The sequence below is a fragment of the Vigna umbellata genome, chromosome 1 (genome assembly GCF_029865625.1).
Source record: "Vigna umbellata cultivar VRB3 chromosome 1, Vumbellata_1.0, whole genome shotgun sequence".
In the NCBI taxonomy this organism is placed as follows: Eukaryota; Viridiplantae; Streptophyta; class Magnoliopsida; order Fabales; family Fabaceae; genus Vigna; species Vigna umbellata.
In genome coordinates, this window is record NC_142165.1 from 6,504,202 (window position 1) to 6,518,355 (window position 14,154).

The window sequence follows — 14,154 nt, forward strand, 5'->3', positions numbered from 1 at the left end:
TTTTTCAGCTTTAAAAATAACAACTAAACCTCTCACACCACTAAACTCCACTCTTTCTATTACCCACAATAAAACCGTCTGTTCAACCAAATATTGTAAAATGCTTCAATCTTTGGCCATGTCAAATTCAATCAATGACACAATATTTCATAGTGATAGACCATGGTTAGCGTTCCTCTTTTCATAATTAATTGACCAACAGTTCAAAAATAAAGGCATACTTTGCTCAACTACAGAAAAATTCGACAAACCAAAATTTTGTGAAAATGCCTATCAACCAACTTACGGATAGAAAGGAAAATACAGAACTGAAACAGCCAATTTTGCAGGGAAACATTACCATTAAATGGAGTTAAAAAAATCATCGATGTGTCAACAATTACTACACTTTGAACTGGAAAATAGCAATCGAATAATTATGAAATGAATATGATAAGAAACCGTTTTGTACATTTTATATACAAAAAAATTGCATCTTCTGATTTTTTTTTCTAGTAAATGTATGCCCAACAAAACTAAATTTATCCCTATTGCACAGCATTGACCTTAACTTTTAAGCATACGCACATATGAAGAAAATACTCAGGATTCATCAAGTTGTTGACGACCCAAGAAAAAGGTATATCTAAAATCGGTTCTATCCCTTGAATACGAACAGATTTGATTTCAGCAATCTCAGCTGCGTTGCAAGATGACCCGGGATCAGATGATCTTTCACCCTCTTCTCCACTTTGGTTAATGTCTGTATCTCCTTCAATTACAAAGGAACTCTCCAGAAAAAACTCAGGTAATATTCTTTTAACCGCATCATTTAAACTAAAGTATTTACCTGCACGCAACAGACATAAAAAACAAATATATCAGTTAAATTGCAGAAAAGTAAAGATCATCCTAACAATAAAATAACAATTTCGATTTTAATCGATTTAAGCAGAGACAGAGGAATGGCAAAGGATGCATGGACACTTCAATAGTGGGCATACCCATGAGAGACACATTTAGACACTCTAAATACAACTGGCTGGACTTTTACAATTTTTTACTTTCATGTTTTGAATTTTTGTACCTTTATAGATGAAAATATCACAATAATTAGAGAAAAACTGACCAATAAAACTATCATACATCACGAAATCCCAAATTTCCTCGCTTTCTGAAACCTGATATCACATTTTACAAAATCTTCCAGGTTTCATAAAATTATTGACTTTTGAATCTTTCAAATAAATTTATATCCCATATTTGTCCAAAACCATCAACTATTAGAGCAGAAAAATATGAACCTGAGCATATTAAGAAGGACAAGAAACTATTAACAGACCAGAATCATACAAGGAGCCAAAAATGCAATCAACCGTTTAGCAAGCTATGTGTTCTTGTAATTAATGTATATTACGTTACATCATGTGCATGTCACAGTTACATCCATGACATGAGATCTGCCTTCTTATGATAAAAGTATATGTTAGGATATTTATCCTGTTTTATCATGATTATATTGTGTCAAGGGTTACCCTATTTATCATGATTATATTGTGTCAAGGGTTATCCTATTTATCATGATTATATTGTGTCAAGGGTTACCCTATTTATCATGATTATATTGTGTCTAGGGTTACCCTATTTATCATATACTTTTGTATCAATTTATTCTTATAAATAGAAGATTATGAGAGGATCAATCAAGCCCTCAAGAATTATTTCTTTTCAATCTCAAGTTGGTATCAAAGTCAGGTTGTCTGAGTCTCTTCTTACTTTGTTGTCACCGGCGGCCTTAAAAATTTCATCTTTCTGAAATACCTCAATGAGCAGTCCCGTCCTGATTTCTGTCTAGTCTCTAAACCTTAGTTGTTGTTGTCCAGCGTCGTTTGTCGTTGTCGGGTGCCATTTGTTGTTGTCCATCTAGCATTGTTTTGCCCGCCACCGTGAGGAGCTGTCCGCAGAAGTTTGTCACCATCAACTTCTGTTCCCGACACCGTTTGTCACTGTCCGCCGCTGTCCGTTGTTTCCCACCGTCTGTAGTTGTCCGCTGCCGACCACCGTCCCTTGTTTTCTGTTGCCGACTACCATTCGCCGCTGTCCGCTGCCGACCACTGTCTATTGTCGTTCGTTGCCATCTGCTGCCACAGTTTAGTCCGACGACTAGTGATCTGGATCGCCTCCTTGAGCGAGATGGCTAGTTCTCATCCAGGCGTCGCCACGCGCGCCACATATGCCGACGTTCGCCTCCGCCGTCGTCACATTGTCTCTGGCGAAGTTAGGGGTTTTGTGCGCTTCGAGGAGCACAACCCATCCCTAGTTGTTGCCTCATTCTCATCTTGTCACGCACGACTTCTCTCCGATAAGCTTCCGACGCTTGTTTGTCACACGCCACCTTTCCGGTGTCGAAATCACACCGCGTCACTGTCGTTCGTCTCGCTCAACTAAATAAAAAAACTCTATTTCAGCATTATACCTCTGTTTCAGCATTGTTCCTTAGCCTCCTTTCATAATATTTGTTTAGTTTTGCGTATTGTAGCAGTTGTGATGTTCCTGATGGCTTGTGTCATTTATTTACAAGTCTCCAAGGAGAGTCAGTGCTATTAGTTGGTTAACACCAAGGAATTTCAACATCAAAGTCATAGTTTGAAGGTTCCTCATGAGGGGAGTCTATTTATGGCAAGATTCAGAATCTTAGTCAAACAATTTCACCATTCCCTTATCAGATCTGTTTTTAGATGCGGAGACTATTATGATCTTCCACCTTCACGATTTGTCATCGGCGGCATTGTCACTTTCGTCGTTTATCGTGAGGGTCGTGAGGGGAGTATGTTTCCAACCACTACAATATGTTTCCAGCCACTAGTCAGAGGCCCCAACTAGTCCCTGCTTTCAGCCACTGCAGGCCCCAATTAGTCAGAGATGACACTCCCTGCAGTTTTGTCGCTTTCAGCCACACTGTAGGCCCCAACTAGTCATAAATAGCCGTCCATTTTTGTCGCTTTTAGCCATGCAGGCCCATCCTTACTTGATGGCAATCCAATCTCTACAGTTTGTCGTTGCCTACCACTCATCATTCACTTTTGATGGAAATCAACTTTGCCAAAGTCATCATACTTGAAGGTTCATGGTGCTAGATGAAGTTTCGTGGTTGTCCAATATTATTCTCCATAAGCTTATGAGGAGTCTCTTTGGCTATGCTGAGTCCAATTTGGTTTATAGACATTCTATTCAGATGGTCTAAAGTATACGTTCATCTTGTTCTAAGTCGAAGTTTCTAAGTTCCTAAAGAGACCTCGGATTGAGTTTATTTGTTCCAAGTTTGGTACATACAATTTGTATGCTCCAACTTGAGGGAGAGTGTTAAGATTTTTATCCTATTTTATCATGATTATATTGTGTCAAGGGTTACCCTATTTATCATGATTATATTGTGTCAAGGGTTACCCTATTTATCATGATTATATTGTGTCAAGGGTTACCCTATTTATCATGTACTTTTGTATCAATTTATTCTTATAAATAGAAGATTATGAGAGGGAACAATCAAGCCCTCAAGAATTATTTCTTTTCAATCTCAAGTATATACAACTTCTATATTGTATGCTATGTTATCCAAATTGTCTAAACTAGTGCATGTTTACGGCCACTGTGCATTCTCCACAAGAGAGAAAAATCTCTTTAGCAATAACTAAAATCGTCAAGATATAATGTCAACAAAAGTATTTAAGTATGTTTCTAGACATTCTGATTGACAATTTTTAACTATGGACGCATCATTTGTCCACTCGTGAATTCTCTAAAGTGGGCAATAACCCTCAATGCACCAATTTAGAGCCTAATCTCGTAATTAGGCAAATTATTCATATTTTTCTGAAAATTAGCAATTTACTTCAAAAAGATGTAAGCTCGTCTTAGTTTTATTATTTCCGTAATGTAGCCTCTGGCACTCAATCAATATAGAAGTCAAGCACTTCAGAGGTTCATATCCCTCTAGCCAAGAGGAGCTTTACCACTTCTGTTACTTGGGCAATAAAAAATTGACAGATTTTATTAAATCATGAACTGTTTTGGTTGCAAATAAAAAGAAGTTTGTGATGTAACTTATGTTTGCAGCAACTTGGTTAACAAATACAATAATTGTAGACATGTTGCTTCCATTAATCTGAGATACAAGATAGTCACTCATCAGGGTCAGGGATTGTTTGAATAGATAATCAAGGAAACTGAAAGTTGAGTTTTATTATCTTCTCTTCGCTTTCCCTTTCACAAGTTATCTTTTAAGAGAATATAATATTACCTTAATTAATGATACTTTCGGTAAGTTCTCTATTCTTTTGCAACATACGGGCTAATCCTCAGCTGTGGTTCTCTATTCTTTTGCATTTTAAATCCATACATATTTAAGTTTGAGCCTTAGTCGCAGTATTGATAAATTGCACTTAATGATTGCTTATATTTTCCTAAAGGGAAATATTTAATATTTTGTTATAGCTCCTGATATAAAATACTAGGATCATTTATTTAACTTTCATGTGTTCTATATTTTTTTATTTTCTAACAACTGTTATCCTTTCCCCATTGCCCACTACTCCATCCTTCAGAAAACTATGGCTGATTTTGCCCCGACACCATCAGCCATCATGCCCTATTAATATGATGATCATTCCCATACAAGAAAATAGAAAGAAAAATTATAGAAAACAATCAACTTAGAAGTTACAAAGGAGGATTCTCTATAAGACACGACTTACCATCTTCCTTATAAAGCTCAACAGGACGATTGATATATGAGACTTTGTCCCAATTATCAATTTGAGGAGCATCTTCAAAATCATCAAACTCCTCATTGACTGTCCACAGATATAAACGAACAGGAATCCTACCTACAAAAGACAGTAGATGTTAACCACAAAAAATAAGTTTATCTATCAAGAGGCATTGATACACGTGCTCGTTGTCAACAAATAGATAATTATGCAGTATTACAGTTTTAAGTACAATTAGAAAGTAAAATAAAAATAAGAAAGAATCAAGTAAAATAAGTAGCCTAAGTGATAGCTCTCAAAACTTTACATATGATCACACCATACAGATATCATTTTTAAAAGGGCAAGTTGAGAGCCCATAACGCACTCAGAATTGGTTTAATCCACTTGTAAATGCTTAGAAGATCCATGAGGAGGAAAGAGACTCCTCGCCTGTGCTAGGAATTTTGAATTTACAGATAATAAGAATATTCTTTTATAGAAAAAGAAAGAAATATTATCAAAAAGAATGGAGGGTGTAGACATGAAATCTTCCATACAAGAGGAAAAAACACAGCCAGCCAAATTGGCACACAAACTAGTTCATGTTGCTCACCGGTCTTAACTTGTCCAGTAACATCAGTGTCCCCTGTACTTTGTGGAGATTTAATCAAGACTGAGCTAACATTTTCTGTATATTCATCTTCAGAGGTTCCAAGCTTAAGCTTAGATGCCACCCGCCGATAAGTTTCTAAATTACCTGCAATGCATATGAGTACTGACTGTTGAAACAAGTCTAAAGATCAAAGGGCAACAAAACAATTTCTCCATAAATTACCAACGGCAGATGGAACCCTTGTTCCTTTCTGCACTTTAACGTTACACTACACTTTGTCTATCCTATCTTTTATGAATCTTAGGGTAGAATAGCATTCGTTCAAATTTGAGATTGGTTATACATTGAAAATTGGAACTAGCTTTCGGAAGTGTATGTTCAACTGTCTTAAATATTTTTCATTCCCAAAATAAAAACAGAGGGATAAAATAACTAAGGTAATCAAACAACTAATTCTACTCTGGAAAAGATCCTTGAGAAAAAAAGAATTTTACATGTTTAATGTTTATGACTGTTTGTATGCCAATAAAGATAGAACATGTTTGATTTGCTAAAAGATGAAGGAAAGAACAGCACAAAAAAATTTGTCCCGTGGTTTAATTTTAAACAAGAGAAAAGATGAAATACTGGACAGAAGGTAAAGAGATCAAATTCCCTTTTTCCCTTGATGTTGTAACCCACCCCATCCACTCCCACACTGATAACCAACCAAAACACAAATGCAACCGCACAAATGATGGATGAACACTCAAAATATTCAACAATTTTCCCTTGCTCAGTTTTTACCACCGGCATCAGAATAATGTGACAATTATATCAGCATTCGCTGTAATACTAAGTTATCAAATTATAACGTACTTTTAATATTGTACAAGAATAAATGCTAGGAATACACTCTCTCGTTGGTCAAAATTTATTGGAAAACCCAAAATTTTGTGGATCTCACATCTTATTTAATGAAGCTCGGCTAATTGTTGTAGATTTCAACATGTTACAATTACAAGGAAACTGCTAGTAAGAATGTATGAGAAAGTGTGTTAATAACACTTCTCACTATATAATATAATAAAAAAAATAGAACATAAAAAATAATTAAATGATAGCTCTTAAAATAATTATAAAATATATTGTGCCTTTTCATAATGGAAAATAAACACTATATAGCACTTGTGTATATTTAAATTAACACTGTTCTTTCTAATATTTATATGCATAAAACAAACCACCAAATTCCCAATGTTGTACATCAATCACCAAACACTAGACAAAACGAAAGCTTGAACTGTAATTCAATGTACATCACACACTCTTAATGTTTCAGATGAGGTATCCGAGTTTGGCCTATTCACAAGTGAAACCTCCTGCTGAAAAAAAAAACACAAATAAACCAAGCTTCACTGAACAACCCTTGGCTATCCCAAACAAACCAGCCTCAAGCTTGATAAATAATAACGTCGGGTTCAATTCTAATACAACACAGATTACATTAGTGACCTTAATTAGATTCCTGAAAGTTACAAAGCTTAGCTTGCACTGCCTCATTCACCACCAGAAGAAAAACGAAGGGAATAATGCAACCATTCATTGGTGGGGTCAGACTATTAAAAATAACCAATTTGCCTTTATGTTTACTAAATATAAAATGAATATGAAGATTTATCAATAACCTTGTTAAAATCATATTAAATTGCCACCAAAATAACTATGGGGAAACTTACACAGCACTACCAGCACACAAACAAGAGTAGGTCAGTAACTCCACAGTCACACTACTTTGAAAATAACTGCACTATTAACAGGAACTGGATCATAAATGTAAAGAAACATTTAACGAGCAGGAAATAGTATTTTTATTTATATATTATTTATATCATATTCTCTCTCATCTGGTTCATAATCAAAGTGAGAACCAGAAAAGAATTGCAAATGAAGTCTCGCTCTTTCTCTCTCTATTCCCAACAATTAACAATCAGTAACAAAAGAACTCAGGTACTACATTTTATATTTATCCTATTTTTCTTAACGTTCACATGCTAACAATCTATTTGATTGAAATATCTAAAAGTCTTATCATCCACCTCCCAACATTTTACTGGTAGAATATAAAATCACACATGGGAATCCCAAGAAAAACAGAATACATTAGGTAATTAACAACAGTACCTTTTAAAACAGAGTCCCAGAGCTCCACCTGATCAGGTTGAGACATGTTCATGACATTTTTGCTATTCCCATTTATTACATACGCAGCCTGCAGCAAAATTAAAATTCAGGTGGTGGCAACGAAAATTTAACATGATGCATTGCCGATGGGACACAGATAATAAGTTTTGGGGACTTAAAGTTGAACAAATGCAGTATCCCACTTCCCTACCAAGGGTCCTACACTTAAATTTTAGCTGGAATACCCACTGCTCGGCAAGTTAGTGCACTAACTGCGGCTTCTTTCGGATTCTAGTATAACTTCGAGATTAAGGTTTGGCAGCAAAACATAGCCAGTGACTTTATTAGCATGCAAAATAAGTTGTTGACAGTCAGAAAAGGCACACAATATGGTGGGTTTATTCTAGAAGGAATAAGAAGGGACTTGGAGAGCCAGTTAGCTGAGGTTGAAAGCAGAGGGCAATGGGGGATCATGTGTTAGACAATTAAAGATGTACATAAGGATGTTAGTTTGTTAGAAGAGAGCGAGTATAAATAATAAACAGAATGGGGGAGAGGGGATCAGATATTATTTTGGGATTTAGACTGGACCTCTTGGCCAGTGGAGGAAGGGAGGCTTCCTTGGGAGAGAGATTGATACTTGTATTTTCTTTTCTACACATTACAGAGGAAATAGAAATACATATACATACATGTTTCTTTTATACTGTGAGTGTGTGTGTGAGCATAGAGCTGTTGTTCGGTTCCTTGACTAAAGGAACCTAACAGATTTGGAACGACCTGTCGGATCGGTATCAGAGGAGCATTCGGAGCGTGTGAAGAAGAAGAATGGAGGGGAAACTGAACGCACTAGAAGGAAGGATAGAGGGACGGATGGTGGCAATAGAGTCGACCCGGGAGGAATTGAAGGCGGGGATGCGAGCGATAACTCTCGCGTTTCAGCGATCCTCAGGACGACGCTCCAAGAACCAAGATCGGAGCTCGGAAGGGAGTCGTAGTTCCATCAATGGCGAACGAGAACGACGATTATCAGAGAGTTTGGAGGAGGAATTTGAAGACGACCGAAGCGAAGTACAACGCAGTTGGACGAAGTGCGTTGAGCTACCAACTTTTGAAGGTACTAATCCCACGGGTTGGATCGCAAAGGCTGAAAAGTTCTTCGACATTCAGAGTGTAACCAAGAAGGAGAAGATGAAGTTGGTTTATATATGTATAGAGGGAGGCGCGAGCTACTGGTTCCACTTCTGGAGGAAGAAAACCAAACACCCAACGTGGAAGTTGTTTACAGAGACGCTGACGCGGAGGTTCAGCGGACTGAACCAAGGCACCGTTTTTGAGAAATTGGTCGTCGTGCGACATCGACGCGTACATCCAGGAGTTCGAATTTTTGGTGGCGCAGCCGCGGGAGTGAATGAGGAGCAATTACTGGGATATTTTTTCGCTGGGTTGCAGGAAGAACTGCGAAATTTGGTGAGGCTGCATGACCCACGCGCGATCTGTTGACGGCGATGGAGCAAGCTCGAGACGTCGAACAGGTTGGGTCGGGATCGCGAGGGAGTGGAGGAACGGGAGGAAAAGGAGGGGCGACATGGGGAAGATATTCCGCGAGTTCCGGGACAGTCGCAGAAACATATCGAGGATCATCGGAGGCATCTGTGAACGCTGACGGAGGGCATGGCTCAAAGAAGGAGGACGTCTCCAATAATGCAAGCTCCAAAGTAGGTAGCAGTGGAGGGGGAAACAACCAAGGCCGAGGGGTAAGAACTCTACCCTATCCAGAGTATATAAAAAGGCGAGAAGGAGGACGTCGTTTCCACTATGGAGGGCCTTACAGCCCAGGCCATAGGTGCGCCGAAAGAAGCCTGCGGGTGATGATTTTGGCAGAGGAAGATGATGAAAATGAAGTAGAGGACATCCCAGAATTGGAACAGAAGAGCATGGAGTTGTCCGTGTTTTCGGCAAGAGGGCTCACCCATCGAACATGATGAAATTGCAAGGATGGGTGCAAGGGAGAGGAGTTCTAGTATTAATTGACAGTGGCGCGAGCCACAATTTTATTTCAAACCGACTAGTGGGAGAATTGGGACTGGAAATAAGTGAGACACCACTTTACAAGGTGAGTATAGGGGATGGGCAAAAAAAAATAGCTCAGGGATGTTATAGGGGGGTTCCATTAGTTTTGGAAGGACTGGAAGTGAATGAGAAATTCTACCTCTTTGACTTGGGGAGGAGTAGATGTGATATTAGAGGTGGCATGGCTAGCAAGGCTGGGAGAAATTAAGGTAAACTGGGGAGAACTTACGATGCGATTTGAGTCAGAAGAAAAGGAAGTAGAAATTCAGGGAGATCCAACATTAACATGTAAAGTGGTTATCCCTAAGGCATTGTTAAAGGAGAAGGAGATAGAAACCATGCCTCTAGGTTGGAGTTTAAGCCAAGCAGAAATGACTGAGGGAGACTGGGAAGCAGAGAGAGTAGCACCAGTGCAGGAAGCGGGATTGCAACAGATTTTGGCAGAGTTCAAGGGGGTGTTTCAAGAACCCCAGGGGCTGCCAATAGACCATCAAATTCCATTGAAGGAAGATAGACTTCAAATTCAAATTAACTCAGTACAATTTGTGCGCGCAATGGAGGTTTTGTACACGAAGCTCCATGACAAATACACCGAAGTCAAGACTAAGAAACTATCGAATTTGGAACACCTTAACGAAGAACAACTTAAATTCATCAATTGTTTGTCCGCTGCAGAAGAGATCATAAAGTACTTGAAGACCGAGAAGGAAGAGCTTCTTGGACAAGTCAATGATTTAAGAGTCGAGCTCGCTTCGCTAAAGGCTGCCAAAGACAACCAGTTAGCAGACTATCAGATGCTTTTGAGGAAGGAAAGCCACAAAAATGAAACTTTTTCTGAAGTGGAGAAATTGCAGCACCTTTGCCAAGAAGGAGTATATCATGATTTGAATAATAGTAGAAGGATCGTAGTTGTAGAAGACCATCAGGTGGAGGGAGTTTTACCAACTGAATTGCAGGAGGATAGACACGTACATCCCCTTGAAGGTGCTACAATGAAGGAACCATCAGCAACACGGGAAGGAGATACCCCAAGTCTTAATACAATGGCAAGAGGGTGGTTTGGAAGGGGATACTTGGGAGGAGGAGTACTATATCCACCAGCAGTTCCTTAATTTCAACCTTGAGGACAAGGTTGATGTTGGGGAGGAGAGGAGGGTAATGTTAGACAATTAAAGATGTATGTAAGGAGGTTAGTTTGTTAGAAGAGAGAGAGTATAAATAATAAACAGAATGGGGGAGAGGGGATAGATATTATTTTGGGATTTATACTGGACCTCTTGGCCAGTGGAGGAAGGGAGGCTTCCTTGGGAGAGAGATTGATACTTGTATTTTCTTTTCTACACATTACAGAGGAAATAGAAATACATATACATACATGTTTCTTTTATACTGTCAGTGTGTGTGTGAGCATAGAGCTGCTGTTCGGTTCCTCGAATAAAGGAACCTAACATCATGTGATAAAAGGGGAATATAGTAAGCAGAGAGAATAATAAGGGGTCTGTTGGGAAATTCATAGTTTATTAAGTACTTTGAAGGGAAAAGAATATTCTCTCTGAGGAGCTTAGGCTCTAGTTTCTTTTTTCTACTTCTACAATAGCCCTTGAGCTCTCTTCATTCCAATAAAATACATCTTATTCAGATTTTATCTTCCAGATTCCCATCACCTTAGCATATTATTACTAAAATACCTATTTTGACCTACAACTGAGCTCAAAGATCTCTACCCTTATTATAACATTACTAATTTTATCACAAATACATATTGAATAGTAGTGAATAATATTAGTTGTTCCAAGGTATGGGAGGAACTGAAAACATCATAGCTTCGATTAGAGAACTCCTTATTTGAAAGCAGCGGCAGGTTCTATCCAAGATATTCCAGAAAACCCTATCAATTCATTAACTTTTATCATTAAAGCACATTTTATAGCAGTCAAACAACACACTAACTTGGCCCATAAGCATCACACCAATCCAGCAAAAAACCACCATTACCTTAACAAATCCTCAACAAGTTTTTAATTTCATCAAGTTCCAATATTTTCCTTACTATCCTATACCAATAAACCATGTGTCAGACTAGGGTGAGATCTGTTTAAAGCTTCATATAACCAAATATGATATGAGTCTGACGTGATCAATCAAAATAGCACAAAATGCATGTTAGAGGGCATAAGGGCATAAACACCTTCTTTGAAAAGCTTAACTGGCACAAAGCATCATGTTATAAATCAAACAAGTACCATAATAAAGGCAGGCACCAAAAAGCAGATATCACATAACTGACCTCTTTCAGTGAGTTAATAAAGCTCCACTTTACACTGTCTTCACCTTCACAAGGAAGCAATAAATTACTTGGATATCCTCTAAAGTGTACCTATAAATCGATCCGAGGGTTCAGAGATTAAGATCGAATATAGCTGCAGATGTGGAAAGATGATTTCTACAAGGGCCACTTAAATGTTAGTAGTAAATCAATCCTAATTTATTTAAGCACTCCTAATTTTATTTGCTTCCCCTAGTTCAGGCTCTTTCTTAGTTTCTTCAATAACAAACACCACCAAGCAGGTAGGATTGAAGTGGAAATCCAATAGGAATTCTTGTATCGTCACATCATCCTAATTATTAATATAATGAGGCAGCAACACAAGTTCCTAAAGGATGCTAGACTTTTTCAAAAAAAAAACACTAACAGCAACCTACGGATTAAACTCTATTTAAAATATGAAATGAACAATAAACACTTTACTCAAGAGAAAATAAATGTCATCCAATCATAAACCATCGTCATATAAGATAAGTTTAATAAATTTTACAACAACTACCTTAAAGTCGTACAGAAAACGATTTTAACCTAGGAGTATATGACCACTAAAAATTAAACTCTCGTATTAAACTTGTTTCCTGCAATTAAAATCTAAATGAGCCGCTTCCTACCGAACAATCTAAACAGAGGAAACAACATGTAATTCCAACAGAAAAGGGTAGGTCAAATTGACTAAACAGAAAACCAAAACAAGATCAGAAAGTAATTACCGTCAAATTCCACGGTCTCTCCGGCTCCACGCACAGAAGATCAAAAAGAACACCGGTCGGTATAAACCTGCACAAAGCATAATAAAAAAAAAAAAACAATCAGTGTAATGCGAGAATTGAAAAACAGCGAGAGAATGCATTGTATTGCAATCGCACCACTTGAGAGGAAGGCCTTTGTAGTCAAACCAAACGGTGTCAAGTCCAGGGGGAAGCGTGGTGCTGAAGTGAGGCTTCACGAGCGATATCAACAGAGGCAAGTAACCTATCCGAGGAGCCAACACCTGAAAACGAAAACGAAACGGAAACGAAGCGATTAATTGAATGAGATGATACAAAAACCCTACGGAAATAGGAAGAGTGTGGCGCGAGAAGAATACCAAAGCTGGTGGAGGAGGAGGAAGAGTTGTGACTTCAGATTCGTGGAGATGAATCTGCAGCGGAATGGCCCCTTCCCACACCTGCTTCTGCGCCGAGCTCATCTCTTTCAGATCTCTTTCTATTTCTCTCTCACTCTCTCTTCACTTTTAACTTCATTCAACTTCATTCGCTCCACTTCTTCTCTCACTTTGATCAAATCGCTCACGTTGCTTTATTTGTTTTCTCAGCTTTTGGATTTTTTTTTTTCAACTATATTTTAACTTCCCGATATTATCTAATTACAGTTTATTGTTTATAGTAAATTTCTTTAGTTTTACTAAGTAAAAATACTTTAAAAATATTAAATTTTTAAATAAATATTATGAAATCTGATAATTAAATGTGGCAACCTGAGTCTCCGTTAATACAGATGAAGTTCTAAACTCGAGAGAGTTTGATACGTATGAATTTAGTCATTGTTGAATGTATTTTCTATTCCTACATTTAAACACCTTTGTTTTAATAAATTGCATATGTTATATTTCTAATTCTAATTACGTATGTGCATAAAGAAATAATATATATTTAGTAGTACATTCTCTTATCTAAATTATTTTTCGAATTTCTTTCGTTTTACCTTTTTTTCATATGTTTAACTGTTAAATTTTCAAAACAATTTGTATATTTTATTATTATATTTTTTTTCCTACATTTTCTAATCGTATTCTCTTTTTTTTTATCCATGTTAAGTGATAAATTGACATTATTTTGTAAAAAATTACAGGGTGTTTCACCACCTCTTTTCTTTCATATGCATATTTAAAATTACAAAGATGACTTTCAATATTTTATTAAATTATCTTTTTCTCTTTTACTTTTTTTTCTTCTCTTTTCATTAACTGCATCCCTTTTATTCCATAATAGGCTAAGAATTCATCTATTCAAAATTTGAAATACCATTTTCTCTTGGAAAGTAGGTGAACTTTTAATCCATTTTCGAAAGTCGGTTAAAAAAACGTATTTTAAAATACGTTTAACCAACTTCGTTTATTCCATAAATATATTTATATTTAAGAAAAAAACGTATTAAATTTAAAATAACAAATAATAAATTTTGAAAAATCTAAATAAAACAAAGAAAAAAACAATTAACAAAATTTAAATAAAAATTACAACCAAATA

General features: G+C 37.0%; 2 protein-coding genes across 2 annotated transcripts; one reads left to right on the forward strand and one right to left on the reverse strand.

Annotated features, from left to right (window-relative positions):
* Positions 1-370: 370 nt before the first annotated feature.
* Positions 371-13,186, reverse strand: APG5 (autophagy protein Apg5 family). The gene is made up of 8 exons (XM_088092579.1): positions 12,993-13,186; positions 12,772-12,896; positions 12,616-12,682; positions 11,867-11,956; positions 7,507-7,594; positions 5,344-5,487; positions 4,734-4,865; positions 371-829 (listed from the first exon to the last, which is right to left on the reverse strand). Exons 1-8 carry the CDS (start codon positions 13,092-13,094, stop codon positions 528-530), a joined length of 1,050 nt encoding a protein of 349 aa, XP_087948705.1. The 5' UTR covers positions 13,095-13,186; the 3' UTR covers positions 371-527.
* LOC148204484 (uncharacterized) lies at positions 7,607-11,860 on the forward strand. Its single transcript, XM_088092585.1, has one exon. It carries the CDS (start codon positions 9,705-9,707, stop codon positions 10,689-10,691), a length of 987 nt encoding a protein of 328 aa, XP_087948711.1. The 5' UTR covers positions 7,607-9,704; the 3' UTR covers positions 10,692-11,860.
* Positions 13,187-14,154: the final 968 nt, after the last annotated feature.

What these genes read in the sequence shown, in the direction of transcription:
- LOC148204484 (XM_088092585.1), top strand. Translation starts at nt 9,705, where the DNA reads ATGAGAAATTCTACCTCTTTGACTTGGGGAGGAGTAGATGTGATATTA.
- APG5 (XM_088092579.1), bottom strand. Translation starts at nt 13,094, where the DNA reads ATGAGCTCGGCGCAGAAGCAGGTGTGGGAAGGGGCCATTCCGCTGCAG. An exon ending in AAAGGCCTTCCTCTCAAGTG is followed by an intron (nt 12,683 to 12,771) that starts GTGCGATTGCAA and finishes TGCTTTGTGCAG; the next exon opens with GTTTATACCGACCGGTGTTC. An exon ending in TACTGGACAAGTTAAGACCG is followed by an intron (nt 4,866 to 5,343) that starts GTGAGCAACATG and finishes TGTCTTTTGTAG; the next exon opens with GTAGGATTCCTGTTCGTTTA.